Below are 22,108 nucleotides of genomic sequence, written 5' to 3' on the forward strand. Positions count from 1 at the left end.
TATTACAGTATACCAAGGTATTCCGACAAATATATCGCTTTGACAGCGCAAATAAATCTCTGTGCGTTTGTTCATTACCTTAGCCAAGGAGGTTAGGTTTTTGGTTCGGTTTGATTGTTTGTTGTCGGTCTGTTTGTCAGCAGGATAAAGGTAAAAACTACTGGCCCGATGTTCATGAAACTTGGAAGGACGTAGCATGGGGCGACGAATAATCCATTACATTTTGGAGCCTATCTGAATCCTGGGGCGGACACGCGCATTATTTGGAAACAGCCTTGATTGAGGTATTTGCTCTCGAGTCTTCTAGTTTGGCATGAATTTGATCATGTATGACTGGTAATAACACATTCAATAACCCATCATATTTATTTCCAATGGGGGGGAAATAAACTATTTTCTACCAGGAAGATCAAAGTGAACGGTCAAGCAAGCAGAGTTTCAGTGTCTTGCTCCAGGACGCTTGAGCAAGACAGACGCTTGCCAACATCTGTCCTTCTGATCGGAGGCATACAGATGTCACTTTTGAGAAACCTCAAGACAGATGCTGAATATCTTCTGACAGTATGACCTGCATGTGGTGGGGACAGAAATATCTCCCAAACAATCCCTTGATTCAAGCATAAAGCCTCACACATAATTGTTTGATTCAGGGGAGAAAATGTGCCAAGAGCTGCAAGCTTTCATTGTGTTATGGGTGGCTCAGTGCAGTATAACACTAATGAGTGCTGATGTCCACTGCTATCCTCCTCCTCTTCCTCCTCCTCTCCTCCTCCTCCTCCTCCTCCTCCTCTCATACTCCCCTGGAAGGTTGAGGAGATCCGGTAATGACAGGATTTTAAAGTAACCCCGTGGGCCGACTCTTAACACCCGTTAGGCTGGCCGGTCACACCCAGCACACACACACACACACACACACCATCCCCCCTATCTTCATCTCCCTTTCCCCCTCACACACACAAAAACACACACTCCTGTTCGCTGCACTAGAATTAGCTGTTGGCTTCATTCCAGTCAGATCAGCTCAATATTCCACCCCTTCCAAAAAACCACCCTCTCTTCTCATTGTTCACTGGAGGCCACACATTGCCACAGTCATAGTTGTGTCACAGCAATCAATCATCTATCAATGCGAGAGAAAACACAACACAACTGCACGGTAACCCCCCCCCCCCCGCCCCACACAAACTCTCCCTTACTATCCCCCCGATATCTGTCCTTCAGAATCTCCATCCTACTGTCTGACCTCCATCCGGTCATCTCTCTCCTTCTCCATCACTATGTCAATTGCTCCCTCATGGTTGCATACTGACATCACACCCATTATCACCTTTCTCTGATTCAGTCGCTTGATTCATTACCCAGCTGGTGACCTTCTCACACATATGCAGAAATACAGACACACAAGCCCATCCTCACATGCAGGCATTTACACACAAACATGTACATGCATAAACACTACTGTGCTACACCAGAATATGCAGACCAATTTTTATATTTGTATTCTGTATGTGACCCTGATTGGCAGTAATTCATTACTCGGTAACAAATAACGGTAGTGCGATTTTTCTTTTTTCAGTAATGAACAGTGTAAGCGTAATTTGAAATGCACCATTTACATAACAGTTACTAATCCCAATAACGCTCTATTATTTGTAATATATGGGGCTCGGCTTGTACGTTGTCTTACTGGGACAACTGGAGGTGTAGGGAGGACATTAGCCTGTACGAACAGAGCAATGTGTCTGAAACCGAAGTTGACTGCTAGCTGAAAATACACAATGTCTCGTTTACTATTTCTAGAATATGACACGTGGGTATTTTGGAGTTATCAAAGGCAGAATGAATAGGATTTGTCAGCTGCGGTTTGTAAACACAACATTTAAAGTTGGCCTCTCCTCCCCGACACCAGAATGCCCCCTGACTGCTGTTAGGGTTTTCGCCAGTGGAAGAAAGCCAGATTATGTTATTATATTTTATCTGCTTGGTGTTTCACCTCATAAATTAAATTATAATTAAGAAAGATTATAATTCTATACATTGCTTTTGAGTGGATTAAAAAGAGTAACAAGTAAATGTAACTAACTGCTGTTAATGAAATAATGTAATTACTTTTTACATAAGTAATATTAAATTAGTAATTTATTACAGTTTTAAAGTAACTTGTGTTTTTTCTGTCATTTTGCCCACGATGATACCCACGATTGTTCGTTTCCTCAACAATCTTCAGCGTTCACCCGCCATTAGCGGCAAACGTAACATAATTTAAAACTCTTAATATATATATATAGAATATAAGATAATTCTTGCTGAAATGCACCTTGGGAATCGTAGTTAACATTATACCCTGAACTTGTTATATGCACACAGGCTTTTGACTTGTTATCTAAAACCACTATTTCTATCTTTGGTACTGACCAACCAGTGGTTTCATCCCAATACTTAGAAGAACTTCACCTGTGAGTCACGTTGACATCGTCTATTGGACAAATTAATTGAACCTTTAGTACCCTAACCCTGGCAGCCCAACATACCCCCACTCTTTATTATATCCCCTCGTCCCAATCATTTATATCTTAGTCTTAGGAAAATATTAATATAATCAGGAATCTATGCTTCTAAACTGAATGTGATTCTAGAAAATGTAAAAAAGATGTGAAAACAAACATTTAGACATTAACTAGAATAGAAATCTTCTTTCTTAGTTCTAAATAACTATTTTTCCCATCCATCCACCCAGCCTGCTCAAGATAATCCTGTACAACTAAATGCATCAATATAATTAGAATGGTTGGCATTATCATAATCATCATCATCTATTTCATTGCAAATCATTATCACATCTAGTCTCCCATTTATCATCATACCCTTCTGTGCCAAACATCATCCATCCACCTTTCTCACTTCATACCTGGAGTTGGTCATGTCAGTCTGTCCTCCCTGACTCTTCTCCAACCCGAGTTTGGTGAAAATCCCGACCAACACCATGATTGCCACCACTCCACAGATAATATACACGATCATGTGGGTCCGATCCTTGTCCGGTTCCTCTTGGACCTCTGTGACGGGTTCCGGTGGCTTCCCGGTGTTCGCCCAGACGGGCGTGTCATAGTTGGAACAGGAAGTCTGGTCCAAACTGTGGATTTTGAACTGGCAGCAGAAGCGGTAGAAGCAGGAGCCACAACAGAACAGGTAGATACCTGCGTTACAGTTGAAGGGTGGGTCCCACTGGCCCATGACATCATAGTAACCCCAGCAACGGTTACCGTTGGAGGGAGCCGTTTTGTCCTCTGCTTCCGGTGTGGGCGTCGCCAGCGCGGCCTCTGGTATCATAGAAGGCTCTATTGTCTGGTTGTTAGTAGAAACCTGGGCCAAAGCTTGACCTGACGGCCAAGAGTTCAGTCCACCCAGAGACGTCAGTCCCAAGAGGATGGCAAGGGAGAAGCTTACCACGAGTGGATGCACGGAGGTGGCCATCTTGGACTTACTCCAGTGTCTTGTGGTGGCTCAGTGATGATGTGAAATTGGTAATGATAGTAAAGCTCCTAGGTTTAAAAAAACAAAACAACAAAGAAATAAAAAGTTAAAGATTCCTTCTGGTCCAGAGCTTTAGCCACTGAATGAATCTCTGAGATAACAGTTCTGATAAATAGATGGGGGTTAGCCTATATGCGTGCCTGGAAGAAAAAGAAAGAGCATTCAATTAGCGCTGTGGGAGTTATAACGGCACAGTTACAGAAGGCTATATTGTCGTCAAGGGGCAGAGGAACAAGTGAGTGAAAGAAATCAGTCTCCAATCTCAACAGGAGGAAATGAGTCCCTTGTGAGCAGGCACTCACATGCACAGACACATCATCACAGTCCCTGGCAGCTTACTCTGTGTGTGTAGGTGTGCGTTTATCAAAGCAGATAAATATTCCAGAATTCAGAAACTGTCACCTTTCACAAAGCCATATGTTGTCAGCAGACAGCAGAGGCGGTTGTAGACAAATCCTAATCCGGTTTGTCTTGGAGGGAATCTAGTTCAGGAGGGCGTGTTACCTACGAATGAACTTGCCTCTGGCATTTCCTGCAATAAGCTCCCCTGCTGAGTGGATGAATAATCCGTGAAAAGTGAGAAGTCTTGGTTCCTGACGGCGCTTGCAGAAAAAGAAGGCAGATTCCTCTCAGACTCAGAGATAGTCATGGGCTCCCACATGAAAGGCTTTTCACTCCGGAGACGGACTCCTATTCCTGAGTGGATAACAAATCTAACGCTCAACTGGAGTCAAATCTGTTCAGATGTCCTGGAAAAACTCTGACCAAGAGTACAGTGTTTTTCCTCTTGAAGTTGTCTCCGACACTTGTCCCTCTTAGAGCTTATCTTGCATCTATCATCCTCCAACTCTCAATGTCACTGTTCAAAAGAAGCTTTTTTATTTTTGTGGTGGGCATCTTTTTCACTGCCACCTTGCTCCACTTTGGTGAACTTCCTCCTTGAGATGTTTAGATCCAGTCTTAATGAGTGATATTTAAGGTTGAGCTTTTATTTTGTAAAGATCGTGTGGGGATATTTCCTTCCTATTTCCAGCCAAAGACCCAACAGGTAACAACAGCTGTGCAATATTCTTTAAAACATTACTCCGGGGCTCTCGTCAAGCTGAAATCCTTCGATGATTACAGTCCAAAAGCTCTCGCACCTGAGGTGTGTTGTCTCTCACGCACGCGCAGGCGCACACACACACACACACACACACACACACGCACGCACGCACACGCTCTCACACAAGCATCCACAAACAGCTCAAATCCCCCTGGTGACAGTGCTCTGTCAGTGTCAGTCTGAAGCTTTTAAGCGACACACAAGGAGTCCAATGGCTTTTTGTTCCTTGCTGCGTGCGGGGCTCCTGTTGCTGCTCCAGTGGAACCCCTCCTCTCTGTGGATCTCTAACAGACCCGGGACACAAGTCTGCTTAGTCTTGCCCTACAAGTGCTAAGACTAAGGGGAGAGGAGGAGAAAGAGAGAGGTCGGAGGGGAGGGGCTGATGTTGTGATACTGAATCTCTGATCTTAATGTCTTAGCGTTGCTGCATCCACGACTCAAGAGAAGCTGTAAAAAGAGGTGCTGGAATTAGTGGAGTGTCCCACATAACGGAAAGTGGCTTAGAGGGCTTTTGTCTCTCCTTCCCTTGGTTTTTGATTATGTCTCTTTGTTTACATTTTGATCATAATCTCCCTCTATGCTCTCTTTTGATATTTGTTTTTGCTTCTTTCTCTCCGCCCGAAACTTACCTCACCCTGTCCTCTCAGCCCAAGCCAGGCTGCACGGGCTTTTAGTCGGCGCTGAGGAAATATCAGCGTGGGGTCAGAGAGCCTGTGGATTGCCCTCTGCACTTTCAGTGTCGCACTTGTGCAAGCCTCGCTGGAATAATGCTCCCCCAGCCTATACGCACGACAGAGACAAGTGGAGATGCGACAGCCAAACAGCCGTGTGGCAATGAGGGCAGATAAAAAAATGTTATCCTGTTTTCAAAAGAAGCCCCCTTGGAAATATAGGACTGCATGCAGCAGGAGCTCTTTGTTGTTCAACAACTCAGTTGCCTTTTTTCCAAATTTTCCATTTGCATCAATGTATTGTTTTGTCTTTTTGCCCCCATCTGAGTAAAAAATGGACAAAAAAGATCTCAAAGCATTAATATGCAACAGTTTTAAGGCAAATGCTGCATATTATCTCCCAATTGTTCATGCAATTTTGCTGTTAATTCAGTCCTTGTCCGTCTGCAGCTTCTTTGAAAACAGGCATAATTTGATATATATGTATAGGAATTTTATATATATATCATATGTATGTGTTTTCACTGGTGCTCTGCTTGTGGAATGCTCCAAACAGAAGTGGGAAGAGAAAGGAGAGGCAATAAAATGCTTTTCTTTCTTTCTTTTTTTTTTATTCCATCCTCTCCCTTTGTTGTTGCTTCTTCTTCAGTGTGTATTCCCTTATTTCCTCGCTGCCTCTGTTTGCTCAGTGCATCTGTATCCCGTCCGCTGGTGACGCTCGCGCTGCTGCTACTGCTGCTGTTCTCTGCCAGGACTGGATGACAATGTCTCGCACACACACACTCTCTCTCTCACTCCTCCCTCTCCAACTCACTCCTCCCTCTCTCTCACTCCTCCCCTCCCTCTCCCTCTGTCTGTCTGTCTGTCTGTCTGTCTGTCTCTCTCTCTCTCTCTCTCTCTCTCTCTCTCTCTCTCTCTCTCTCTCTCTCTCTCTCTCTCTCTCTCACACACACTTATGTCTTTTGTGCGTAAATGAGCGCAGCTCTTGCCTGCTGACTCTCCCTCTCCTCATCTCTCTCATTATGTGTCACTGACACTCTTCTCCCAGTTTTGTGCCATGTTTTTCTTTTCTTTTCGGCTATAAAAACTCACTCCTCGTCTCTCCCTCTTCATGTTCCCTCCATTTGGGTCATTTTTTTTTCATTCATCTCCGTTTACCTCCTATGAGTCTAACCTTTTTTCAGTATGCCTGTGCATGTGTGTGTGCGTGCATGTGGTGTTTGTGCCTGTGCGTAATTGCTGCGCTAATACCCCTGTCTTTGTGGAATCACGCCTGGAACATGTGTGATGCTGCAGTCTATAGGGGATGATTTAGGGATGGATGGATGGATGGATGGAGGGAGAGGAAAAGGGGAAGCGAGAGTGAGATAAACAAGAGAGGGAAGCAGGAAGAGAGGGAGGGGAGGAGAGGAGAGGACAGCGGAGCGGCTGCCAAAGAGAAGGCTTGACAGAGAGGAGCTGTTGAGGAAAAAGGAGAAGAATTATCGCAGGGAAGGGAGGGGGATTAAGAAGCATGGGGAAAGCAACTGGAATAGGAACTGACAGAGGGTTAGCGGGAGGGGTTGGGGGAGAGATATATAGATGGAAATGGAGTGCGGACAGGTAGGAGGGGAAAAAGGGACAGCTATCTCAAAGGAAAGTGACATATTAGACTGAGAGAGAAAGAGAGAGGGAATAGTCTTCAGAAAGAATTCAGGAGAGAGATAAAGAAACAGCCGAGGCCCCTAGAAGATTCCCAGGAAATCGACTGAAGAGAAATGGCGAAGCATAATGTTATGAATTTTGAATAATCCCAAGCATAATGTTGAATGTGAACTAGATTTTGAAGACGAACATGAAATAGTGCCTTTGGGTCTGACCATGAACCGGGCAAACCTCGTCAGAAAACACTGAGGAAAAAAGGAAACGCTGCTTAATATTTGATTCAACATTATATTCATCTTAAATATTCCTTTTTAAAACTTTTTTTCTACATAGAAGTTTAAGGGCTTTTCTTTAAATTTCCCTGTCACCCTCTTCTTTTTATCTTTTTATCTTTTCAAACACACTCTCCACCGCCACAAATGTCTTTTTTTTTTCTCGTTGTTTTTGCTGCAAGTACCCCCGGCTCATCTTCGCTCGCCATTTGTAGTCTGTCTAACCCTCTCGGCCTAAATTCGCTCAAAATCTTTGGTGGAGTGCACCAGAAGTTGTGTAAAGATTCCACACATACACACACACACTTACAAAATGCACACAAACACTGCATGCCGACACACTCCCATGACTTTACACTACAGCTCTGTGATGTGCCACAAATCAGCTAATCCACCTCCTTCCTGCAGCCTGACATTAAAGTGTCCTCAGCACATTCTCTCTAATGGAAAGCAGGTCATTCATTTAGGAATAGAAAACAAAGTTGTGGTGACAAAAGATTGTGTTTACCATCATGGGAAACGCAGGACGCTGCCCCTCAACGCTCAGCAAGGCAAAGAGAGGTGGGAGCAATGGGTGTTGGCTGAAAATCTAGACGGGAAGGAAAGGGGGATGAGATGGATGGAGAGGAGGAGTCTGAAGGGAGAGACGGGGGGCAGAAAGAACAGATTGAGTGGGATCTCTTTCTCTCTCCCTCTCTCCATCTCTCTCTCTCTCTCGCTCCCTCCTCTCTCTCTCTCTCTCTCTCTCTCCATCTCTCTCTCTCGCTCCCTCTCTCTCTCCATCTCTCCATCTCTCTCTCTCGCTCCCTCTCTCTCTCTCTCTCTCTTTCTCTCTCTCCCTCTCTCCCTCTCTCTCTCCCTCTCTCATCTCTCTCTCCTCTCTCTCTCTCTCTCTCACCTCTCTCTCTCTCTCTCTCTCTCTCTCTCTCTCTCTCTCTCCTCTCTCTCTCTCTCTCTCTCTCTCTCTCTCTCTCTCTCTCTCTCTCTCTCTCTCTCTCTCTCTCTCTCTCTCTCTCTACTTGGTTGTGGTCTGAAAGCACATTTTCAACTCTCCGTTTCTGTCGTGTTGTTTTTCTCTCTCCCTTTTTTACGGAAGAGAATTAGGGCCAGGCATAAAAGGGGGAAGAAAAAAGACGAAATGTTGAGAATAAAAACAGAAATGTCTGGAATAAAGTTGATTAGTGGATTACTTTTGATGCTGAGCAAAAAAAATCGATTAAAATTGTAGCTTTGCATGCACCTAACTGCCACAGGGGGCACTGCTATCAACCGCAGGCTCGCGTCACTGCATCCTAGATTTAGCGCCGCGTTAAGACATTTGTAGTTGGTGTAGAAGAAACACAAACAAGCCAGAGTATGTTTTACCTATACCTGTATAATGCTGGGTGAAGCCAGACCGATCTCCTATTCGTTTACATCCCTTAAAGTATTATTTATTTTGACACCTTTAACTGTATTCTAACTAACAGCAGGTGGCTGTATTTGGTGGATTTTTTATGAGATCCTTCTGTCACATGCTGACAAATCCAGTTAAGGATGTTCTCTCTCTCTCCTCTGTTCTTTACTCTTTTCTCCCCCTCATCTCTTCTCATGTGTCACCTCTCCCTGGTACTTCGCTCCATTCTATTGTTCCATGGCCTTCTTTTCTCCTCTATTTTCTTCTCATCTTCCACCTCTCCTCTTCCTCTCCTCTCATCCTCATCCATTAAATCTTACAGAAAATGTAAGGAGCAGAAATATGTTAAGTTTTCTCAAAGCCAACCTTCCTCTTCCTCTTCATCTCAGTCACCCGCCGCCTCCGCTGCCACTTCAAACCCCATCCCCTCTTTACCTTCACATTGTCCTCCCCTCAAACTGTCACCATCTCTCACCTCATGTTCCCATCTTCTCATCAAACTGTCTCCCATTGTCTCTCAAATTCCAGTGTATGTGCCACACCACGCCTGTCACTCCCACTCTTTTTTTCTCGCTCTGTGTCACATCCTTCTTGTGTCACTTCCAAGATGGAGTACTTTAGGATAAAGTGAAATTAAGTAGTTCCATACCAAAAGAGCAAATAAAGAGCAAATAATAGCTAACAAGGCAAAGAGAAAGAAGGCGTAGATTCAGTGATTAAGTTATAGTTTGATGACTTCTGCAGGGTTGATGGATGTCTGCGGTTGTAGGAGTGTTTTTTTTCTTCGTTTGTTTGATTCACTGCCCTGTTCCGCACCGTGCCGAGCCCGTGTCTGCAGGGGCCAGACATCGTATACCTGCCATTGATTCAGAGATGGCGCACATAAATTAATACTTTCACACACCTGAGCACACACACAAACAAAGACATTGTGTTCCCAAAGGAGGATCAAGACAGAGTTTAACCTACGATGAAATTAGGAGTGTTTGTTTCCCCCATGTGTGTGTGTTTGTGTGTGTGTTTGTGTGTGTGTGTGTGTGTGTGTGTGTGTGTGTGTCTGCTGCTTCACTTTATTGCTATTATCTATCTGACCATGACACTGCCAATACAAAAGCACTGCATTGAAAATGAACGTGTTGCCGACTCTCTGAAGCCAGTCAGACACTATACAGGGTCAAGGAGGCAACCTCCAGGTCCTGAAAAATAAAGCCAATGTGGAAATGCCTAAAGTCTGCCTTCTTTCTAATGACCAGCAGAGGGTGACTCCACTGGTTGTCTAATTGTATAGAAGTCTATGAGAAAATGACCCTACTTTTCACTTGATTTATTACCCCAGGAAACATTTTCCTATTGAGTTGAGAGATCTCGATCGCTAGTCTCTTTCTATACAGCATGTTTTTCATTTAGTAAATTATTGTCCCGTTTCCAGTAAAATAGACGATAAAGCAGGGTATCATTTAAGGTATGACTACCCTGTGATTGACAAGTTGCCACCACGGCATTAAGTTGGACACCACAGCGTTAACCAAGTGTTTAAAACTGCGACCGTAATTCGTGGGAAAACATGTTTGCGAATGCAGTTGTATAGGAGCAGAACTTCGCAGGATACCGGGTTGATCTCAAAGGTTTAAGAAAAAGTTCTGGAAAGTCTGTGTTACTGGGAGTTTAAAGCCCTGCCTCATGCTGTTCTCTTAAAATAAAAGTTTCATTTGTGAATGATTCAACCCCCACCCCCCAATGCGTGCCAGCTGGGTTTTATTCCCAGCTGTGGCACTTTTTGTACAGTGATCCCTCTTTGAAGCAGAGGGAAAGCTGAGAGGGTTACCAACAATCAAAAGAAAGTGTAAAAAGAGCTCACCCTGTCTGTTCCTCTATTGAGACAGAAAAAAACAAGCCTGTGGTGAAAGGAGAGCCCTCATCTAACCTCTTTGTAAGACAATGTGGGTCAGTTTGATATAAAAAGAAAATAATCTATTGGCAGTCTTGAATTTCGTGTTATAGTTTATTATTGGAATACATAACTACGTTATACTGTGTTCGTGCATCTATTCCATCCTTTATTTCCATATTATGACTCTTTTTTCCAATGTTCCTTTGTAAGACAACCCCAAATGCCCTTCCATGTGCGGATCAATGCCTGCTGCTAATGTATTTAAGTATTGATGATCCTTTTCAGCCATTTGTTAACTCGCCTATCCAGTCTTGTCAGTCAGCTATCCAAACAGCCATTTAGCTTGATGATGGCCAACAACACATTTCGATCTATCCGCCAAAATTCCATTTTAACCCATCAGCTATTGAGCCAAACTGTCAACAAACCTGAAGACGCAGCATAATGAGGGTTATCATTCATTATCCATCACGGCCCCAAAGAAAGTTGCTCATTCATACACCCATACTCTGCTCTCTTCTTCCTCTCTGCTCTGGTGTGTACCCTCCTAAAATGTGAATGGTTGTCTATGTACTGTATAAGTGTTGGCCCTGCGGTGGCAACCTGTCCATGGTGAACCTGCTCAATGTGTGCCGGGATAGGCTCCATCCCTAAGCAATCCTGCACAGGAAAATAAGGTATAGATGATGGATGTATAGATGAAAACTCCTTCAGAGATCAGCAAGAGTCAGCCGAGCGCTACCGATCAGCTAACCAGAGCACCAAGGAGCCAACAAGATAGATAACTAGTCGTGCAGTCAGCCAGAAGTCGTCCACTAGACAATTATCCAACTGCGTCTCAGTGGGAGGTCCATGTCATTATTAGCTGTCTGTCTCCGTTTCATCCTAATGAAGTCTCAGTCCCCTGCAAAGCCATCCACTGTGTGTTAGTGTGTGTCAACAGGGAGAGCAGCCGTAACCCAATCAGCCAGGCAGAGATGAGATCTGTCCACAGAAAGAGGGACGGAGCGAAGAGAGATGTAGAAAGAGAGAGTGCGAGAGAAAGGTAGGCAGAAAGGTCACCCAAAGGTGAGCAAAGAAAAGTGGAGCTGCTGTGGCTGATATGGCCAAACAATAAAGCAGGAAAAGGAGTTAAAAGGAAGGGGAAATAAAAAACTTAAAAAAGGAGGTGCACAAATATTAGGCTTGGATGGATTATGAGGCAGTGGGCCCCTGGACACTGATGTAAAAGGCCCCCAACCTCTACTGACTAAGAGCAAAAAACAAATGCGATTGGCTGAGTACACTGCCGGTTGTTGTTTTTTGGGGTGACTTTTGACTTATTTTTCTGCCCCCGAAGATCGAGTGCACACACACACATACACCGACAGTGGCCGTTTGGATAACTTATGTCCTTTTGTCATTATTTTGGCTGTCATTGTAATCGTAATCTTTGCTTCTCTAGTGTGGTTTTACATATTTTTGTAATCGTTTCGTGTCTCTTTGTCGTCTTTTGTATATGTTTGTAGTCATTATGCATCTCTCTAGTCGTTTGGTCTCTGTCATTTGGTTGTTTTTTGTTGTAGCTTTGCACCTCTGTAGTCGTTTTGCATCTCCTTGTGGCAATTGTGCATCTTTTTGTAGTCGTTCGATTGTCTTGTTAACAGTCATTTTAAACAGATCTAACACAGGGGCCCTCATGACCCCTCGGGCCCCGGGCCTATGATCGGTAGCCCAGTTTAATAGTCCATCCACGACATCAGGACATTTAAGGGAAAAATAAATGGAAAGGATGATAAAACCCAAGCAGAATATGAGAGTTGGATAGATTTGCAGTAAGGAGACCTTGCTGCAGAGACGCTCACTAACATGCCCTCGCTCTCTTTTTCTCTCTCCTGCTAAATTTTTGTGACACAAAGCGGATTTGTAAAATCCAGTTGACTTTTATTGCAGAGCAGTGATCTGTGCGTGCACGTACATACATGGGAATGTAAAGCCTTTAAATGACCGTTTGATAGCTATACAATGTAAGGGGTATAAATCACACATGTATTAGCACATGTGATATTCCATAATTAATCTTTCATTATAAATTATTCATCAGGCACCACTTTGGTTTCTGTATGTGTCAGTGCTTGTGTGTGTGGGCGCGCAGTTTGAATTTATGGATTTCAGTGGATTAGCCTAGTTTAGGGCGGATGTTTTCATCATATTTGGTCCAGTACCACTGATCACATCATCATAAATCTTGCAGTGCCTCTCCTTGAAGCTGTTTATCCCAGTCTATATTTATCATCTTATCACACTTACAGAAACACACTCCAACATGTGCAGTCGATTACCTACATGCCATGAAGAGCCCAGGAGCACCTTTAAGCTTTCGTGAAGGGCTGTAAACTAGAGAACATCCCATATATTCTACAGCGCGTAAATATGTAACATATATTGGAAAGCAAATTGCCTCAAGGAGGATATTTTTCCTGATCTAATCGAAAATGTTCATGCTGAGATGGCAATATCAAAGTCAGGGCTTCCTCTTTAATTTGATTCTTTAAACTTCTTCAAAGGCAAAGTGGAGTGTAGGAGGCTTATGGCAACACCCGAGTTACTGAATCCTCTTTTTTTTTCTTGAGAATGTTTAATGGTTGATTTTGTAATCTGAACTCTGAAATATTCAAAATTAGCCAAAATTATTCATTGTATCTATTCAAATATTTATTCAGAGAGGTCCGCCATTCATAATTCAGATGGACCGTCCTGATTTAGTCACCATGTGTGTGTGTAATTAGCAATTTTGGGCTGCAAACTTTGCATGTATTTCGTGTGCTGAAACATGTCTATTTTGTTTATTGTTCAGAAATAATAAAGACCCTTTGTAGTCTCCAACAAAGTGCTGTGAGACAGTACTACAACTCCTTCAGTCAAACACATTCAGCTACTCCAACAAGAGATTTCTCTTTTTATTGGCTTGAAAATGAGCACTTACCCAGGATGCTCCACAAGATAATAGTCCAGGGTGGCAGCACATTGCGTGCATCAGAGATTTATTAGAACCACAAGTGATTTTGAGGTCCCGGTAAATCCCTGACGTCAACAACAAATAACCCCTTTTTTCCCCCCTTCTTTTTCCACAGATAAGTAGTCTTTGTCAAGAGAAGACTTGTTACAGTTAAACCACCGTACTGAATTAAACTCCTCCGAAAAGGTGTATTCTTCCTTTCCCTTTAATATTCCAAACTTGTTAGCTCTCACTTTGCACAGAAACTCAAAACAACGACAGAAATGTTTTCTTCACCATCATCAAAGTCCTCCGCAGTGACCTCATTATCCTCTTTCAAATTTCAAAGCTCTTCTGAAATGGGCTCATCACAAAATTTGTCTCCACCAATCACAAACGATCTAAATCAAAACAAGGTTCTCCAGTGTACCTACTGAGAATATCCTCGTTCCCAAAAGAGGAAAATAGATGTTCACTAATATTAGATTTACAGTCGATTCTCTGCACACGATAATATCCATCGGAATAAATCTTACTAGGAGCCAAGTTCGTTACTTCTTCAAACTACACAGTTGCGAAACTATTAAAATGGTCGTATTACATCTCAATCTTGTGCTTTTTTTCACTTAGATTATTTAATACACAATTTGTGTGAGACATTTTAAGACTGAGCGTTTATGCATTGCTCGTCAATGAACCTTCACCGAGTGTCTACAATTGACCTTCTCTATGACACACTTGCACCGAGACATTTCAGCCTAACCCTAGTGGCTGTTGACCTTACACCCGGGGTCGTACAAGGTTACACGCACAAGTCCATTTACACTGCACTGGGACTAAAACATATCAGGTTCCATTATTGTGGCAGTAATTGCGGAGGCATCAAAGCTCCTGATCAGAGCAGGATATATGCAGGTAAGATGAGTTGCGGTCACATGAATAAATAACATGACACATACAGTAGATTGCGTTTTAGCATGCCAACATTTGTTGATTAGCACTAAACGCAATGTATTGGGAAAATTAAAATAAAAAAGTAGAAGGCACCAACATGTTTGTCTGTAATGTTGAAAATTGTATTAAAATAAATTTAAATTAAAAAAGGCATCACATAAATTCTTACAATTCATTCATATGGGATTTTGGTAACCAGTCATTTTTTCTACCGAAACCCAGAAATGTAAACCTCAAGGCGAGACCATTTGATCTGGCCCTCAAGGTAATTCATAACACACGCAAAAAGTCAACTCCAAAAAAAACTTTATACAAATCTAGTCAGCAATAGAATAAAACAGGCAACTGATTGTTTTTCCTGGCCAAGGTCAGGGTCCTTGAACAGAACACGAGTCATCACGTGGTCACGTCAAACTTCAATATTAAACAAGGTGGTCATTGACATCAGTGAATGCAGCGTGGCGAGTGTAAAGAAGAGAAAGGTGGATGCGGAATGATTTCCAGGAGAAATAGACGAACGATGATTTCTGTGTGGAAGTAAAAGGCCAGTGTGCCTAGTTTGTGCGGACGCGCTTGCAGTGATCAAAAATAATTTCTCGAGTGTCATTACAGTACGAAACATTCCAAATTGCAAGAGCTGAGAGTTGTCACGGTATGTCTCAGGAGAGGACCCAATTGCAGGACGCAGATGATGATGATTTTAACCAAAAGCTAATAAACATACAGAAATACAAAGTAACAAACCAATCAGAGAAAGACACGAGGTAACATCAACGACAGGGGTGACACGTAAATGACACACAGAGAGCGAGGAGAGCGAGAGGAGACCGCTCTGGAGGCCGTGTGGAGAGCCTGGGCTGGAGCCAATCGGGAGGCCGGCGGAGAAGCTGGGCTGGATGCAGGCGGAGCCAAATCGGGTTTGCCGGCAGAGAGGCTGGAGCCGTTCAGGAGGCCTGCAGAGAGGCTGGGCTGGAAGCCGACAAGGCTGGGCAGGAAGCGGCCGGAGCACAGAGACCGGGGTCTCGAGGGACCGGGAGAACGCAGGGACTGCAGAGACCTAGAAGCCTTTTGCGCACACAGAGGTCCTTCCCAGGCTAGGCAGGTACCCAGGAATGGGTCAGGTGCTGGAGCAGGAGGAACGGTGAGCTGGCGAGCTGACTGGAAGGCAGACCGATCTGCGAGGTTGAAGAAATGCCTGATCTCCTTAGGCAGAAGACTCCTCAACCAAGGCCTTTCGGCCACCTCCTCACGGGCCTGTCGAAGAAGGACCTGTTGGTCCTTTCTACAGGCGGCTTCCTTCCATTCACGCAAAAGACATATTAATTCGACAAACAGACAAAAATAATCCTTGTCATCAAGCACTGCTGGGTCCATTTTTGGGGAGTTCGTACTGTCACGGTATGTCTCAGGAGAGGACCCAATTGCAGCATGCAGATGATGATTTTAACCAAAAAGAGAGCTTTATTAACAAAAGCTAATAAACATACAGAAATACAAACTAATCAGAGCAGGACACAAGCAGGACACAAGCAGGACACAAGCAGGACACAAGCAGGACACAAGCAGGACACAAGCAGGACAGGGGTGACACTTAAATGACAAACTCACAAAGAACACTGGGACAGACAGGAATATATACACACAGACACTAAACGAGGGAACGAGACACAACTGGGAGAAAAAGGCAAACACACAGGAGGAAACTAATGAAGGGAACGAGACACACCTGGGGAGAAAGGCAAAAAACACAAGGGCAGGAAGTAATACCAGACATGACACAAGGGGAAATTATTATTTCAAAATAAAACAGGAAACAGAAACCAAGATCATAACACGAGTGCGTTTGGATAAAGTTAACACTCTTCGGCGGAGTTTGGCCCAACAAGCAGCTGTCTCCAGAGCGTAACATACAAACAGAAAGATACATGGATGAAAAAGTTTCTTTTTTTGCACAGCATGAAAGAAAGGTGAAATTAATGGGCTGCGTCTTACATTTTTTAGCAGAGGTTATGAGTTTAATAATTAGTATGGCCCTCGAAGGATGTTGTAAAAATTTAAATGGCCCTTGATAGGAAAAAGGTTCCCCACCCCTGTGCTAGAGGATTAATCTTATAGGGGACCTTGAATGTTTAAGTAGTAAACAGTAGTAAACAGAAGGAACAGCAGTGACTGCTATCTCTAGATCAGCACCACTAGCATGTCGGAAGAGAACAAAAATTTACATCACTCAGAAGTCAACAGAAGAAAAACTAAATTTAAAAATGTCAAGATTATTTCATTTCATTTATCTAGATGACACTTTGCCTCACAGGTTGCGTTGCTTTAAAAGCCAGGGGTTCTTCAGTGTTTCCTGTGAGATGAACGTTCAACAAATAGGCGACTGGAGCTAATTTATCGTAGTATGATTTTGTCAATAATTTTTCTTAGTCCTGGGTCAAATGTCCTTTTACTGTCAGTTTTTATCATATTTCAACCATATTTCGACTTTAGTTACATTTTAGTTGACTGAAAGTCTGGTCGTTTTAGTCTTATCCTAGTCAAAGAACTGCAGGCTGACTTTTAGTATAGTTTTAGTAATTGAAAACCGTTGACATTCCTGTGTTTAGCGCGTCATTTCCGGTTGTTAATGTTTCTGTCTTGCTGGTAGCATACTTCGCCAGATCCAGCTTGACTCAGTTAGTGTTATTATATTCTTGATCACATCGGCTAATTACCTGTCATCTATCTAAACCTATACTTGTACTTCCTAAGCACTTAGAACTCTCTCCTTATCCTCCTTCTCTCAGCGACTCTCGCTAAATCCTCAATTCTTTATGCTCCTTTCGGCTGTGGTAGCGTTAGCTGCTGCAGCTCGGCAGCTAGCGATGGCATCTCCCTCTTCTGCTCACTCCTGCTCGGTGTGTTTCATGTTTAGCTATTGCTCTGCCTCCTTTAGTGATAATGGTACGTGTATTAAATGTAGTTTATACGCAGGGTTGGAGGCGAGTTTTAGAGGGATAGATGAGCGGCTCCGCACCATGGTTAGTCAGCGGTTAGCAACTGTAGCTGTTAGCAAGCCCCCTATAGCCGGTGCGGGCCAACCAGTGGTATCTCCTGTTAGCTGTCCCCCGGCGGGGCCCGAGCAGCCGGGAGACTGGGTGACTGTCTGAAAGAAGTGTTATCAGAAGCAAGCGGTTGGTGGTGAACCGTGGTTCACCACCAACCGCTTGCTAGTTCTAACAGGTTCTCCCCACTCAGTGACACACCAGCTGAGAAGCCAACTCTGGTTATCGGTAGCTCAATTTTGAGATTCGTTCATTTTGAGACACCAGCGACGACAGTCACGTGCATTCCTGGGGCCAGAGCGGGCGACATAGAAGCAAATTTGAAACTGCTGGCTAAGGCTAAACATAAATACAGTAAAATTGTTATTATTGTTATAGGAGTGACGGCATCCATCTTACTTTGGATGGAGCAGATCTCATATCCAATAATATTACAAAGTTTATTAGTGGACCTAACCCATGACAACCCAGAGTTGAGACCAGGAGACAGAGTTGCAGTCTTACACACTTCTCTGTGCTTCTTTCCGGGCAGTCACCCACTCAAATTCCCATAGTGACTGTGTCTGCCCCACTGAAATTAATCAAATCTATGGTTAACAGAAGAGGAGTTATACATGAAAACCTAATTAAAATAAATTCCACCGCTGCAAAAGTGCAACTAAATCGAAAAATTTAATGTGGGCTCTTAAACATCAGATCTTTATCAACAAAAGCTGGATTGGTAAATGATTTAATATCAGATAATAAGATTGATTATTTTTGTCTCACTGAAACCTGGCTGAGACATGAAGAATATGTCAGTCTAAATGAATCCACTCCACCCTGGTCATATTAATACTCACATTCCTCGAGGCACTGGCCGAGGAGGTGGAGTTGCGGACATATTTGACTCAAACCTCTTGATCAATCCTAAGCCTAAACTAAACTATAACTCTTTTGAAAGCCTTGTTCTTACGCTCTCAAACCCAACATGGAAAACAATAAAGCCAGTTTTATTTGTTACTGCATACCGCCCTCCTGGTCCGTATTCTAATTTCTATCTGAATTCTCAGAATATTTATCAAGTTTAGTCCTTAAAACAGATGAAGTAATTATTGTAGGTGACTTTAATATTCATGTGGATGTTGATAGTGACAGCTTTAATAATGCGTTTATCTCAATATTAGATTCAATTGGGATTCAGTCAGAATGTACATGAACCAACTCACTGTTTAAACCACACTCTAGACCTTGTTCTGGGATATGGTGTTGAAATTGAAAGTTTATCTGTGTGTCCACATAATCCTCTTTTATCAGACCATTTTATAATAACGTTTGAAGTCCTGTTACTGGACTACAAGCCAGTAGGCAAAATATCCTACGCTCGATGTCTATCTGAAAGTGCTGTGATTAAATTTAAGGAAGTGATTCCATCAGCACTTAATTCAATACCAGGACTCAATATCAATATAATGGAGGACTCCAATGCTAACTTTAGTCCCTCCCAAATTATTCATCTTGTTGATAGCGCTGCAGCCTCACTGCGAATAATACTCGACTCTGTCGCTTCTCTAAAGAAGAAGAAGAAACAGAACAAGAAAGCTCCATGGCTTAATTTACAAATCCGCAAACTAAAACAAAAGTCGAGAAATCTTGAAAGTAAATGGCGTTCCACTAAATTGGAAGAATCTCGTTTAGTCTGGTTAGCTCATATTAAAACGTATAAGAAGGTTCTCCGTAATGCCAGAGCAGCTTATTACTCTTCCTTAATAGAAGAAAATAAGAACAACCCCAGGTTTCTTTTCAGCACTTGTAGCCAGGCTGACAGAGAGTCCACAGCTCTACAGAGCCTTCTAGTCCTATATCTCTCAGTAGTGACGACTTCATGAGCTTCTTTAACGATAAAATTATAATTATTAGAGACAAAATTAATCTCCTCCTGCCCTCAATTGGTAATGACTTAACTTCAACCTCCGGAATTTCAAAAACATCTGTAACTCCTGAAATATATCTAGACTGTTTTACTCCAATCAACCTTAACCAACTAACTCAACAATCTCATCGTCTAAGCCATCAACCTGTCTTTTACACCCGATTCCACTAAACTAAACTGTTTAAAGAAGTTTTACCCTTAATTACCACCTCATTATTAAATATGATCAACCTGTCTCTATTATCTGGCTACGTACCACAATCCTTTAAAGTAGCTGTAATAAAACCACTTCTTAAAAAGCCTAGTCTTGATCCAGAGGTTTTAGCCAACTATAGGCCGATATCTAACCTTCCTTTTCTCGCTAAGATCCTTGAGAAAGCAGTTGCAAAACTGTTATGTGATTTTTTACATAATAATAGTTTATTTGAGGTTTTTCAATCTGGATTTAGAGTTCATCATAGCACAGAGACGGCACTGGTGAAAGTTACCAATGACGTTCTATTGGAATCAGACAAAGGACTTGTCTCTGTTCTTGTCTTGTTAGGCCTCAGTGCTGCTTTCGACACTGTTGATCATGACATTCTACTACAGAGACTGGAACATTTTGTTGGTATAAAAGGAACCGCACTAAGCTGGTTCAAGTCCTATTTATCTGAGCGATCTCAATTTGTATGTGTTAACGATAAATCCTCCATGAAAGCCAAAGTCAGTCTTGGAGTTCCGCAGGGTTCTGTACTTGGACCGATTCTATTCACCTTATATATGCTTCCTTTGGGCAATATTATAAGGAACCACTCTATAAACTTTCATTGTTATGTGGATGATACCCAATTATATCTATCAATTAAACCAGACGAAACCAATCAATTGGCTAAACTTCAAGCATGCCTTACAGACATAAAAACTTGGATGTCTAGCAACTTTTTGATGTTAAACACAGACAAAACTGAAGTTATTATACTTGGCCCTAAACGCCTCCGAAACGTATTTTCTAATGACATAGAAGCTCTGGATGGCATTAATTTGGCCTCCAGCACCACTGTAAGGAATCTTGGCGTCATCTTTGATCAGGATCTGTCTTTTAACTCCCACATAAAACAAATCTCAAGGACTGCCTTCTTTCATCTACGTAACATTGCAAAAATAAGACACATCCTGTCTCAAAATGATGCAGAAAAACTAGTCCGTGCATTTGTTACTTCAAGGCTGGATTACTGCAACTCATTGTTATCAGGTTGTCCCAAAAAGTCGCTTAAGACTCTTCAGTTGATCCAAAATGCAGCGGCACGTGTATTGACAAGAACTACGAAACGGGATCATATTACTCCTGTATTAGCTGCACTGCACTGGCTCCCGGTAAAATACAGAATATAATTCAAAATCCTTCTCCTGACTTACAAAGCAATTAATGGTCAGGCTCCAGCATATCTTAAAGATCTCATAGTATCTTATAAACCAACTAGAGCATTGCGCTCCCAGACTGCAGGATTACTTGTAGTTCCTAGAGTCTCTAAGAGTACAATGGGAGCCAGAGCCTTCAGCTATCAAGCTCCTCTCCAGTGGAACCAGCTTCCAGTTTGTGTTCGGGAGGCAGACACCTTCTCCACATTTAAGAGTAATAATAATAATAATAATAATAATAATAATAATAATAATAATAATAATAATAATAATAAGCTTTATTTGTATAGCACCTTTCATATAAGAATTGCAGCCCAAAGTGCTTCACAGCAAAAAACATAACAATTAGTACAAGGACAGAATAAGAGCATTTACAGTACAATAATCACAGTGTAGATGTAAATGAGTCTGAAGTACCATTATAAAAATAGCCGAATTAAAATAGTATAAAATAGCAGATAAAATAGCAGATAAGATTGCAGAATTAAAATAATATAATATAGCAGAATTTAAATTGTATAAAAATAGCTGAATTAAAATAGCAGCCGTTACACATTTTTTTACATTTTCATAATCCCTTTGTCTGTACTTTCATCTATATTTGTCTTTGCAAATAATCCACATACTTTCTTCCTATCCCTGTTCTCTGCTTCCTTCTCCCATAACATAAACTGTCTTTATGTTCTTCCATTGTTTTCAACGCTTCAGATTTAATCTTTCTCTTTGACATTGCTTTTTCCTCTTGCTCTCTCAACCTTACTTTTAACTTTCTTACTTCCTCAACACTAAATGATCCTCCTTCAGGAAAACCAAGCTTAAAAATGTATGAAATCATTTAAATTAGTTTAAAGTGGCTAAGATAAAAATATATAAAATATCACTATTAAAAGGCTAAAGTAAAATGTTTTTAGCTTACTTTTGAAGATATTGAGAGAGCTTGCCTCCCTAATGTCTGCAGGTAAAGTGTTCCATAGCTTTGGTGCATAATTGCAAAAGGCTGCATCCCCAATTTTCTTTTGGATGTTGCTGGGAACATTTAATAAACCAGTAGTGGATGATCGTAATGTTCTTGGGGCCACATAATTTATTAGAGAGTTGGCAGTGTAACTTGGTGCGGTTCCATTTAGGACTTTGTATACAAGTCAATTCTAAAAGTTACTGGAAGCCAGTGTACAGCGGCTAACACTGGACTGATGTGGTCTCTCCTCTTGGTTCTAGTCAGCAGCCTCGCTGCAGCGTTTTGGATGAGCTGAAGTCTCTCCGTTGTTTTTTTGGAAGGCCGGTAAAGAGTGCATTACAGTAATCGA

General features: G+C 42.3%; 1 protein-coding gene across 1 annotated transcript in view; it reads right to left on the reverse strand.

The window, feature by feature from the left end:
• The window catches only part of LOC115011815 (uncharacterized), a 196,711-nt gene that overhangs the window by 132,999 nt on the left and 41,604 nt on the right, over positions 1–22,108 (reverse strand). Inside the window, exons 2-3 of the mRNA XM_029437046.1 lie at positions 15,247–15,740; positions 2,909–3,493 (exon numbers count right to left, since the gene is read on the reverse strand). Of these exons, the coding sequence (XP_029292906.1) occupies positions 2,909–3,493; positions 15,247–15,740 (1,079 nt within the window). The remainder of the gene's footprint in view (positions 1–2,908; positions 3,494–15,246; positions 15,741–22,108) is intronic.

The sequence above is a fragment of the Cottoperca gobio genome, chromosome 8 (genome assembly GCF_900634415.1).
Source record: "Cottoperca gobio chromosome 8, fCotGob3.1, whole genome shotgun sequence".
Taxonomy (NCBI): Eukaryota; Metazoa; Chordata; class Actinopteri; order Perciformes; family Bovichtidae; genus Cottoperca; species Cottoperca gobio.